Consider the following 13,003-nt stretch of genomic DNA (forward strand, 5'->3'; position numbering starts at 1 on the left):
TATCCAGGAAATGACTTGTTTACAGACAATGCTGTTAATCTTTCTCCTTCCAGGTTAGAGGCAATAGCAGGAGATGCAGAGCTTCAAGAGAAGTCCCAAGCAGATCTGAAGAGGTTAGGTACCTTACTGCATGACAGCTGTGTCAAGGCAGTAGAAGAATACAATGAAAGGCTCAAGGCTGACAATGATTTTGATGGTAAGCATATTACTTGGTCCAGTAAGTTATGAATCTGTAAATACATTATGCATTTACTGGATGTAGTCAAAATTCATAAGGGAGCCCTATTGTTTAGCACTTTTCATTAAAGAAATAGTTTAATATATGTGTGCTATCCATTGTTATTGGAGTCTCTAACACCATGCAGTGCCCATATTTTGAAGGCCGGTGCAATCAAGAGGAGGGGAAGGAAGTATTTGGATGGGGGAGGATGTATGAGGGTGTACGGGGGGGGGGGATTTATAAGGGTGTACGGGAGGGGGAGGATGTATAAGAGTGTACGGGAGGGGGAGGATGTATAAGGGTATACTGGAGGGGGAGGATGTATAAGGGTGTACTGGAGGGGGAGGATGTATAAGGGTGTACGGGATGGGGAGGATGTATAAGGGTATACGGGAGGGGGGATGTATAAGGGTGTACGGGAGGGGGAAGATGTATAAGGGTGTACGGGAGGGGGAGGATGTATAAGGCTGTACTGGGGTCCGTTGCAGAAAGAGTTGCGTTTAAACGCAAGTCAAAAAATCAATCGCAACTCCCAAATGCGCGCCGTTGATTGGTTGAAAATCAAGTTGCGCATGATTTTTAGAGTTACGATTGATTGCAACTCTTTCTGCAACGGGCCCCTGGAGGGGGAGGATGTATAAGGGTGTACGGGAGGGGGAGGATGTATAAGGGTGTACGGGAGGGGGAGGATGTATAAGGGTGTACGGGATGGGGAGGATGTATAAGGTGTACTGGAGGGGAGGATGTATAAGGGTGTACGGGATGATGAGGAGGAGTGGTAAGGGAATTGTGAAGATTCATGGTGACTAGGCCTAATGATGATCATGTTTTTGCATTTAAATGAAAAACTTTTCATAACAGATCTTGGGGAAATTTGTAAAGAGGATTTATATATTTGAATCACGTCTGCCATAATATACATTCACGTTGTTTTTCCTGCCTTTGGATGTTGTGAGGAAAGTAATCCATTTTGTATCCTTCAAATTTTCTTTGATCAGGGAAGAAACGAGGTGCTACATTCAAGCTTTCCAACGTGACAATCAACGCGCCTTCAGTGCTAAAACATGAAGAGGAGAATGAACCTCTTGCCTCCATACCTGCCAGTAAAGAGAAGAGAAAAAAGTGAGTTAAAAGGATGACAAAGGGGAAAGAGTGTCAGGATACACCAAATATTATATATCATTTGATATTGCTTGTGTAAAATGTGATCCTTGTGAAACAAAGATTGTAGTTTTGTTTGCAATCCAATCAGTAAAGTATCATGATGAATTGATAGAAACTACATGGACATGTATCCCATATGGTAATGTTTTTGTTTTCTCTCACTATGGTGAAGGTCTACTGGTAGATGGATTACCGATTTGTCTAATCCAATTTTTCCAAGAACTATTTGGCTTATTGCCGCTTTACCCATTTACTATTCCTTGTGAATCTCCAACTACGCAATTGCCAATTATATCACTTACATATTTGATTGAATATAACATTTTAGATAACTAGTAAAATAATTAAATGATTTTTTTTCCCTCTCCGTCCTATGTGATGGATAAAATCTTTTATGGGGTTAACACAGAATTTGTCTCAGAATTCACCAAGGAAGCCGACTACATCAATATATGTTATATCGAACAGTTTATTCATGCATTATATATTTTCTTTCCTCTGATTCATCACCATAGATTTCAGCTGCATTCCAGATTACGTATTGTCCATTGGGACGTGGAGTGGGACGAGGATGATGATCACAACCTCCTTATCGGGATCTACGAGTATGGATTGGGTAGCTGGGAAGCCATTAAGATGGACCCCTCTCTCAACCTACACGACAAGGTATATCTTGATCCTGAGACTTTATTGCGTTTATCTTCAAAAGTGTTTCAGTGAGGCATTGAAAAGGAACATGGTAACATACAAATCCACAAGTAGTTGGTGTAAACCCCAAGTTTGTTTTACTGTTGGTTTTGTCCTTGTTAACAGGATGGCTGGATTTACCCCCCATTTGCATTTATCACCCTTAACACTTTTTTCCACTGTTCCTGACTAAGCGTGTCTTCCATTTTCTAGCCATCCCCCCCTCCATTTTCTTCTCCCATCTCTCGAAAGAAAATCTGGGAAAAGATGAATTTGTTTGATTTGAGATTAAGTGGAGGATAATGAGGTGTTACAAATATGTTGAAAGTACTTTCTTTCCACTCAGAAATAATGCAATTTTCCCATGGATTTGCAGATCTTGTTAGCAGACCCGACCAAAAAACCCCAAGCCAAACAGTTACAGACCAGAGCGGAGAACCTGATCAAGGTGCTTAAGAAAGAAACTACAGCTAGCAAAGCAGCTGAAAAGGTAAACCTGTGATGTTGAAATCATTGATTGAAAAAAGAGTATGTTGTATATATATACCTATCCAAATAAGATTTTCCACAGTTCATACTCAGTCCTGTTTCATTAAGTTTGTCATCAATCTCAAGATGTCTGTCAATGACATAAGCAGAGTCACAAAGCTCAGCCAATCAAACCAAAGATTCCATTGTAGCTGTCATTGTCTGAATATTTGTCATTGATAACAATACGTACAGACAGGTTCAAGGAATCCTCAGGAATCATGTGAGTGTTAACATTTTCAAAAAATTATCTTTTTACACAATATCTTGTATAATTCGATCTTGTTTAAAGGTTGCACTGTTTTATCATAATTAGATACATATGGCTCTTGATTAAATGTATATATTGTCATTTGTTTTGAGATGTCTTTTACTCAAATATGTCTCTTGAAATTGAGTTAGTGATGAAAGATAGTATCTCTTAATTGTTGGATGTTGTTATGATATACAGATTTCACAAAATGCCAGACCAAGGAAAGGGACCAAAGTGAAAGAGGAAACGGAGGAGAAACCAAAGCCTGGCAGAAGGAAAAAAGCCGAAAACAAAGACAATGGCGAAATCACTAACAAAAATGACACTGATAAGGGGCCAAAGAAGAGGGGCCGCAAGCCTCTGGACGAAAAGGAGAAGGAGAGAAGAAAAAAGGAGAGGGAGAAGGAGAAGGAAAAAGGCAAGGAGAATAAAAGGGAACCAAAGAAGAGGCAAGATAGGAAGACAAAGAAGGAGAAAGAAGAAGTGAAGGATGAAATTGAATCAGAGGAGGAGGAGGTGGAGTCGGAGAAGGAGGATGATGATGAAGAGAGGGAGATCGAGGAGGGAGAAATTGAAGAACCAAAGAAGGTAAGATGTTGGTCTTATCATCACTTTTCACAATTCTTGTGTCCTCATTGGTCTTTCAGTAATGATATTTCCTGACACACCATTTGTCTTTCTATCTGGATTAGCAGACAATGTGATTAAAAATCATTCTCATACTTAATTTACTTTTTTCCTGCTTGTAGAAATATAGGCCAAGTTTTATTGTGAAATGCAAGAATAGTTCTGATTTTTTTTTTTTTTTTGGGGGGGGTCCCCTTTACTTTAGGGTATGCTTAAAATAATAGGGTGTTATTGAACACTGTATTATTAAATATACTGATTAAATTTACACAAACAGATGAATTAGATTTTTCATTATTTGAGAGTCATTTATCTGTATTGCATCAGATATTTTGGCTTGTTACTTGCAAAGTGCTTGGTATCTTGTGAGAAAGGCATGATAGAAATTCAAACTATTAACATTATTAGACCATATAGAGAGATTCAGGACATAGACACATACAACATTCCATTGTTTTCTTGAGTGTAGCAAAATCAGTACATAATGCATATATTGTGTTTCAATACACAGAGCAAAGGTGGAAACAAGAAAGCAGCTGCCAAAAGAAATCTCCAGATAATGCAAACACCTGTAGTCTTCAATCCAACCGGAGAACTTGATGATAACACTTTCAGTTCTGTAAGTATACTCCCTTTGTATGGAAAAGAGTTCAAATGTTGGGGCACCATATTTTAATATAGACTTCACAAAATTTTGTTTTTGTCTACAGTGTTGTGCAATTCCATAGAATAATCAACATTTTTTTCAGCCGACCCCTGTTGCTCTCCTTTATTACTTCAGTTAATGACCCATGATAAATGGAAAGAATTGCAACCAGAGACAAATTATTTCGGAAAGGTACTCAATATAGAGAGTCAGACAGCCATATTGGAATTACTTTAAATCAAGAGAAAGAGACTGAAGAAAGAAAAATTCTATCACAAAATAGGTAACAATTAGAGATTTACATCAGGAATTGGAAATGGATGAAATGTTTATATCTGTTGGATTCCAGCGTGCTGACATAGGCCCATATTCTGATCTCCGGTTTAAATTAAACACTTGTTTAAAGTTGTAACTATGGAGAGCAAATTGCAGCACAAATATCCATTAGTACATGTTCAATTTATTGACTGGTATGACAGTAGTAACTGTCTGGGAATGGTAACTGAAATATTTTCTTCATTATGATAGAAAAATTAAACAAAATATTAAACATAACAAATATACAATATATGCAGAATTTTTTTAGTTTTTGGCTCCCCGTAATTTTTGTTTTTCTAAGTTAAATCCGACTGTAGAATACGGGCCATGAGGTATTAGGGCTCCAAAGGGGACAACTCTTCAGAAGTTGTCCCGGAGTAAGAGAAACTCAACCACAGAATAGATCTTCCTTTTGTTATTGCCGTTGAATTATCGTATAATATGAAAAAAAAGACCTAGTACAAATAAAGTCTCATTACATTTCATGTAATCATGGTTTGTGTCAAAGATAAATGCCAGGCCCCCATCTTTCAAAGATTTGCGATTGATCCGATCAATTGCAACTATGGAAAGCCATCAACATCTAAAATACTTGTTTGTTCAAAATATTTTCTAGTTATGATGTGTATTCATACATTCACTGTTTTCTTGACAATTCCGTATGCTTAGAACTCTTAGTTTTCAAAGGACACTGAGCAAATTTCCTTAAGAATATTATGACATTGATGGATTTTCATATACTTGAGATTGGTCACATCAGTAAGACGGAGCCCAGTTGTAATAATTTCAAAATAGTTTGTACTTAATCCAATCAAATGACCACATTGGTGTCTGTATGTATAAGAAATTAAATAAAAATGTGCCAAAGGAAGAAATTCTGTAATTGCTGAGAAATTAGCAAAATTAGCATGGAATTATTTGTAGTGACAATTTACCTTGGTTTTACAGAATTTCTCTTGAAATCATTGTTTATTGCAACTTCTATCATTTATCTTTAAATCTTCAGTGTAAGGAGAGGATGAGACCAGTGAAGAGGGCTCTGAAACTGTTGGACAATCCTCCAGAAGATGTGTCGGAGAGAGAGCAACTCAACCACACTAGGCAATGCCTCCTGAAGATTGGTGATCGCATCAATGAATGCATCCAAGAGTTCAATGACCCTGACAAAATCCAAGAATGGAAAGGGTAAGTAAAGAGGTAGCAGAAGCGAGGTGGGTAGGAACACAGGCAAGTAAGGCTCCATGGTAGTTCTTTTATATTGCCACAGATTTATTTGCTCCAAGATCTTTTTTCTTGTTTTTGTATGCTTTGATATGTTTTTGTATATCCTCTGATTCCTAATTTGTTTTAGGTTAGTAAAATACAGCACCCTCAAAGGTTAAGACTGCATCAAAGGATGCTGTTGTAAAACTTCATATATCCAGTCATAGCCCTGATATATTTTGTACTCTTGCTCTATGCCTTTTTTAAATATCTCAATAAATTGCTGATAATTAGTCGCTGATGAGAAAGTAAATATCTTTTCACAATTTCATTAGTCAATGTGCTATATAGATGTAACTATTATTATTATATTTTGCATTCTAAGGATATTTTTGGTATCGACCAAACGTCTTTTATGAGCAGACAAAGGTCTATTTGAGATACAGCTCTAGTAAAGTAATACAATACAGACAGTAAAATCAAATCATTGTTGAGTACTTTAAAGGGAAATTTCCTCTTTTTTCAGGGAACATTAAAATTTTGTCATTTCTAAGTGCACTTGGGTGATGAGAAATAAGTCTTATAACAAGTGAAAGATGAAGCTTCTCTGACATAGTGAATACAAGAGTGCAATCAAACATCATTTCTCTTGTATCTTTTCATCGTTACAGAGACCTGTGGACTTTTGTGGCAATGTTCACAGAGTTTGATGCCAAGAAGCTCTACCGATTATATCGCCATGCCCATAAAAAGAGGGAGGAGGATGAGGTAATGTTCTGTTTTTATCCCTTCACTAACTTTCTTTCTGTTTTGTATAAGTGGACATACTCTCAATATCCCATCATATGATTTGTGCCCATGCATTTTCAACCTAAATGATTATGGGATGAATCCTTGCAATTTGTGTTGAATTATTTCACGCTATTGAAAGATAAAGACCGGAGACTAAGATGTAGAAGAATTTGTATTAAAGATGGAATTTATTTTTCCAATGAAATCCACCAAAAGCATGAAAATCTTCAGAATTATTGATTTGAATGATGTATGAGTCTTTGAAAAGAAATTCCTTTAAGACTGCATCAGGAGCTAAAACAACATGATATAAAAATAAGAATATTATGAAGTAGACTACAACAATACAAGTTTTGTGCATTTTTCCTGTTTACCGGCTGGGTATTTTGCTTTAGATTCACTCAAATTTATGAGCATTAAAATTAGCTTTATTGTACTTCTCAGTTGCGAGGATAACAATGCCATCATTATTAATGAATGTAGGTGCAATAACGTGCATTTGTATGTAGAAAAAGTAAGATTATTTTCTTGTTCTGGTTAGAAATTTTAAAATATGCAAAGATAAATAACGTTTAAGGTGTTTCTTGCTCAAACAGATAAAAGCTGCAGGTCCGGAACATATTTTTGGGCCAATTTCTATTTAATGCTCACTTAGCTCAGCTTTTCATCAGTATATCTGCATTGAATATTGTATGAAACAGTATTTCCTGACATAACAGGCAAAGCAAAAATAGTGTACACAAAGAAATCACCAATTTCTTTTGTCTAAGAAATGTAGATATTCTCCCTGCCACAAAATATTTCCAATGTTTTTCTGTGCAAATTATTTTAGAAAAAAAAATCTGGTAAATAATCAAACTAATGTTAGAACAAATGCATCTAATAACAGCACCATTCACAAAGGATGACTTCATAGAATCTAAGCTATTGGTACATTAATAAAGCCCATTTTCGAGGCTTGCAATTTTACTTTTTCTCTATGCAAATATTTGCCTGGTAAAAAATGGAAATGCATTAAATTTGCATCTTGTATCTTGTAGCTTTTTGCTGAAATTTGTTTTATCAATTTCTTGTTCAGCGTCTGATAGACCTTTAACCCTAAATAGACTGGGCTATTTCGACGCCTATAAAGACTGGGGGGGGGCTGATTCAGCCCCCCCTTATGATCTCGGCTGTTGATCGCGCGATCGCGACGAAAATTGGCACACGCGTTACCCATGGCATTATCTACAAAACTATAACATCAAATTCAGCAAAAAATCTCATGTCTCATTAATTATGCTAATTTATGCGTAAAATCATAAGTTTGCTCTAATTAATAAAATAATGCCCCTGAAATGCTAATTTTTGTTTCACATACTCTAGATAGGCATCTGATCAAATTGATTTTAAAAAAATTTCAAAATCAAATTTATTTTCTTATGTATTCTATTGTTTTCTAAATTTCTTATGTATTTCTTTGTTTTTCGACTTTTTGTTTTTTATTGTTTTTTCAATGGAAATTGTCAGGGACTTTATTTTGACCATAAACAAGATAAAATTAATTGATTTTAAGCAGTAAAAGGAAAAATAATGAAACATTTATGAATTTTGGCTAAGAACACTATTTGCATTGGATTTGTACACAAATTCACGTTTTTGAGTAATTTTGGGTCTGCATGCACTTACGAAATGTTGCGTAATTTTGGAACCGCGTACCCGGGGGTCACAATTTTGGTCTCAAAAGTTGCGCGAGACTTGAAAGTAAAAAGTCAGAGAGCAACGCGGTCAAAAAATTTCGCACAGCGGATTTATTGCGAGAAATGTTGAGGGGGGGCTGAATCAGCCCCCCCAGTCTTTTTAGGGTTAACCCTATCTAGGCCTCGGTATTTTGGGAGTTCCTATGGCCGGAGGGGGGGTGGCCTGGGAGGCCCCCCCCTAAGATCTCGGCTGTCGACCGCGCGATCGCGCCAAAAATTGGCATGCGGGTTGTCTGGGACATAATCTACAAGATTGTATAGTAATTTATTTCATGCGAATCGCTATTAAGTGATTATGCTAATTTATGCGTAATTAGTATGCGAAATCATACTTTTTCCTCTAACTCCCTAAATAAAGCTCCAAATGTACTAATTTTTGGTATAGAAACTCTTTGTGGTGTCCTTAGCAAGAGTACATGAAAAAAATTGTGATATCAAATCATTTTTTTGCAATTTCTTATGTATTTCTTTGTTTTTTTGACCTTTTGTTTTTCATTGTTTTTTCAATGAAATTTGTTGGGGACTCTTCTGTGATCATAAAAGTCATAAAATGAATACATTTAGACTGGCAAAACTAAAAATAATCATACATTTATGAATTTTGGTTGAAAACACAATTTGCATTGACTTTGTACACGAAATCACGTTTTTGAGCAATTTTCGGTCTGACATGCACTTACATAATGTTGCGTAATTTCGGAACCACATACCTGGGTGACGCAAAATTGGTCTCAAAAGTTGCGCAAGACTTGAAAGTAAAAACTCAGTGAGCGGCGTGGTCAAAAAAATTCGCACGGCGAAAATATCGCGCGATTCGTTGAGGGGGGCCTCCGAGGCCCCCCCCCCCCCGCCTAGATAGATTTAAACATGTTTAATTTTGTGTAAATATCTGGCTTGTGTTTATTCAGCAGTTAGAAGGAAAATTTATCATCAAACTTTTTATTCAGGAAGTCTTTTTCAGGATGATTTCTTTATATTTGTACAAATTATTGATTCCTCAAAAGGTTTAAATGCCATATGGTGATTTCTTATGAATTCACATGATAAACTACCACTTCTACCATCTCTTTTTTTTCAAAATCAGAATGAATTTGAATTCTTTCCAGTTTACAAATGAAAATGACAAACAAATGTTGCACAATATTGAATTTCAACTGCTATACAAATACAAGCCTAATTTGTTGTTTTGATTTTGTTTTGTAACTAACATATCATATTCAGTTGCTGTTGTACTCTGTTTTGTATAGCTCGATATTACAACTTTTATTTCTTAAGAAAAAAGTGTAATAACTAGTAAGTCACAACACACACAAAAAAATTGTGCATTATTCGTTGTTTTAGTTATAGGCCAATTATTTTATGAATTTTCGCTACTCTTTAATAGAGATCATATTTTGTAGAAAGGAAATTGGATGTCTGAATTTGACTCAAACATGTGCATGAATAATATTTTTTTTAAGTCATATAGAAATTTAATGATTCAGAAATTGATATATTAATGTTAAGCATGATTCCCTGTATGTAGAAGTGTTTTGAGAGTGATCTAGTCATAAGTGATGACATTTGCATGTTTGTTAAAATCAATTATTCAATGCCAGGTAAAATTTGCCGAGAACTTGCTCAACAAGATAGACTGTTCAGTCTTCCTTCTATAAAACTGACATAATTTTGTATCAAATTCTTGAAGCGATTTATGCTGAGCATGTGCCCCAATACTTCAGTTGAATCCCTTTGATTCCAAAATCTTTTGGTTCATCATATAACATATTTGTTTATGTTGGGATTACAAACAGCAACACAGTGTAAAACAGCCTTAATGAGGAGTATTGCCTGGGAGAAGTTAGTATCTGTTTCTGTTCAGGGGTTGCTGTAATTTTTGTTTAGATTTTAATATGTCTTTGGCATCTGGTGAAATTAAGCACCATATCAGAAGTCAAAGCATCTTTCATCGGAAATTCTCTATGGCTGAACCTCTTATTTAACAGAGATATAACTACAGGCAAAAGATATATTAAAGGCTCTGAGTGAGTGGGATTCCTTTTACCTATCTTAACTGGGCTATTTCAGACCAATATATACGGGGGAGGGGGGTCAATTTGACCCCCCCCCTAGATCTCGGTCTTTGATCGTGCGATCGCCGCAAAAATTTGCATGCATGTAGAGTTGGATGTAAACTACAAGTCTGTATGGAAAATTTTTTTAAAAATTAATTATGCAAATAAGCGTATGAAATTTGCCCTAAATTTTGTTTTTTGTGTATGTTTTGCCTTTAACTCGATTTATATAGCCATTAGACTGCTTATTTTTGGTTGGTGTATCAATTATTACATTTCTAACAAATATCTACAAAAAAATGCAAAAATATAATTAATTTCTTATGTATTTTGTTTTTTAAATTCTTATGTATTTCTTTGTTTTTCAAACCTTTGTTTTTCAAACCTTTGTTTTTTATTGTTTTTCCAATGAACTTTGTCAGGTACCCTTCTGCAATCATAAATAGCATAAAATAAATCCATTTAAACCAACAAAAGTAAAAATAATCATACATCTATGATTTTTGGTTGAAAAACACAATTTGCATTGACTTTGTACATGAAATCACATTTTTGAGCAATTTCGGGTCTGCCATGCACTTAGAAAAGGTCGCGTAATTTCAGAACCGCGTCCCTGAGTGTCGCAATTTTGGTCTCAAAAGATGCGCAAGACTTGAAAGTAAAAAGTCAGTGAGCGGCGCGATAAAAAAACAATCAAACTTTAAAAAAGAAAAAACTTCTCTGAAGCCAAGCATATATCTGTGGTCCTGGGAGATTTGACATGAGCAGTGACTTGTACATTGATTGATTACTCTTTATATTTGCGCTCATCCACAACTTTGTTAAATTTACTTTTTGTGGAATACCCCATAGTGATTACTCACTGAAAGCTAAAGTCAATTATATGAGAGATCAAATGAATTTTATGATATTGGTCTACACCTTGAAATTGATTTTGGCTGATAGCGAACCATCCCCAGGTACTTCCATTCTATTTAAAATCTTGAAAATATTTGAGCCATTTTGAGTCATTAGTCATCATTTGAAGGAAACTGAAAAGAAGTTCCTGTACATTTACTTTGTATTTATTGTGCACTTTGCATGATATAGATGCTTATAGTCTTAGAATTGTATGACATTACACACCTTTTTTCATTTAGATAAGTGCTGTATTTCTTTGGTCCTGTTAAATAGTACAGATTGTCATAACCGAACTCGTTTGAGAGAAAGGGAGAAATTTTAGAATAGCGGTTGATCTTTTGTGAAACAATTATAATTTAATTGATGAATATCAAAATTCCTGGAAAATGCCATAATAAACCTGATATAAATCTGTGAAGCACTTATGAAAGATTGCTTTATCATATTTTTTAGAAGTGTGTATAGTATTTTGATATTTATCACTATTTTTTCATTAGTATTTATGCAAATTTCATATGCAATTCATGCGGTCCTAGTTACCATCTGACGCAAGCATGTCATACCTGATTATATATTCTACATTTGAAAGAAATCTGAATCAAAAAATCACCCCTACAGCATGACTAACGTAATTATGCTGACTAACCTCTGAAATACAGCACAATTATTTAGAACCCAGCATGAATATTATTATTTAATGGTGTCCGTGTCATCAGTTGCTTAGCTTCTTTTTGTTATTGTATTTTGTCCCCCCTTTGTCATATGTGATGTGCAATGGATTAAACAAAACAAAAACAAAAACAAACAAACATGCATGGACGACAGGCAAAATCACACAATTCTGCTCCCTCCAAAAAGCGACAGGCTGATGGAGGCATACAGCGAGGTCGAGATGGGGCTCCTCATCACCAAGGAGGAGGACCAGGGAATGTCAGAAGACCACATACGGCCGGTGACGCTCATAGCGACAGAGGAAGAGACAGGTAGGTGTACTCTTCAATAGTCCTTGTCTTGTTACCAGTGTTTTCATTCCATTCACCAATTATGATCCCATTATTATTATTTTCCATAGGATCCTTGTTCCCTTGTTCGATGTTATTTATGATTTGAAATGTGTTTAATTGTCACTGGTCGTAGATTTGAAATGGTCTGTTTACACTGTGATTATGTGATAATTATTGCATATTTTCACAAGCATAATCTTGGTCTGGTAACACAAAAGTTCAGCAGTTGATAGTAAAAATAGATTAAAGGTTTTATTTTTCTTAATTATCAAGACAATCACAAAAATCAGTTATATGGTCTATAATTATCTCTGTGTTATTGTGCATGAAGTCTTAAATATAAACCCCCTGTTTTTGCTTGTTTAGTTTAAAATTGTTGTTGAAAATACAGCCATGTTACAACTCAAAGACAATTTTCTAAATGTTTGCCCCCAGAACAGTGACTATACCGTGGAATTTATTGAATGACGCATTCAAATATTAAGAAAAAAATCATTCAAAACTAGAATTTAATTCGTCATGCGGACGAATTAGGTGGTCTGTCATGATTTTTCATTCAGAGTCGGCTAATGTATAAAATGAATAATTTAGATATGATTGATAATCTTGATTCTAGACATCCTAAGAATAAATTTTGACCATTGCTCAATGTGATTATTAATGTTTCCCATAGACTTTACACGTAAGCAATTTTGAGAATTACAATTCCAATATTGCAAGTGAAAAACGTGCATGATCCCGGCATCTGATCAAAAAGTGGAGGGCACATTACCGAAAGCCCAGAATCTCAGCTATAACATATTAAAAGCTCCGGCAAAATTGACAAGAGGAAATGGAGATATGGCTCACGAAATAGAGGAATGTCAAA

The 13,003-nt window shown here is 35.3% G+C and overlaps 1 protein-coding gene across 8 annotated transcripts in view; it reads left to right on the forward strand.

The window, feature by feature from the left end:
• The window catches only part of LOC121415564 (chromodomain-helicase-DNA-binding protein 2-like), a 54,978-nt gene that overhangs the window by 30,488 nt on the left and 11,487 nt on the right, over window positions 1-13,003 (forward strand). For 6 of the 8 annotated variants that reach the window (XM_041608820.1, XM_041608822.1, XM_041608821.1 and 3 more), the window contains 9 exons: window positions 54-196; window positions 1,219-1,342; window positions 1,900-2,050; window positions 2,448-2,561; window positions 3,051-3,440; window positions 3,991-4,098; window positions 5,450-5,628; window positions 6,318-6,414; window positions 11,957-12,114. In XM_041608820.1, the coding sequence (XP_041464754.1) occupies window positions 54-196; window positions 1,219-1,342; window positions 1,900-2,050; window positions 2,448-2,561; window positions 3,051-3,440; window positions 3,991-4,098; window positions 5,450-5,628; window positions 6,318-6,414; window positions 11,957-12,114 (1,464 nt within the window). The remainder of the gene's footprint in view (window positions 1-53; window positions 197-1,218; window positions 1,343-1,899; window positions 2,051-2,447; window positions 2,562-3,050; window positions 3,441-3,990; window positions 4,099-5,449; window positions 5,629-6,317; window positions 6,415-11,956; window positions 12,115-13,003) is intronic. The other 2 variants (XM_041608825.1, XM_041608826.1) reach the window with 2 other exon arrangements.

The sequence above is a fragment of the Lytechinus variegatus genome, chromosome 5, assembly GCF_018143015.1.
Source record: "Lytechinus variegatus isolate NC3 chromosome 5, Lvar_3.0, whole genome shotgun sequence".
In the NCBI taxonomy this organism is placed as follows: Eukaryota; Metazoa; Echinodermata; class Echinoidea; order Temnopleuroida; family Toxopneustidae; genus Lytechinus; species Lytechinus variegatus.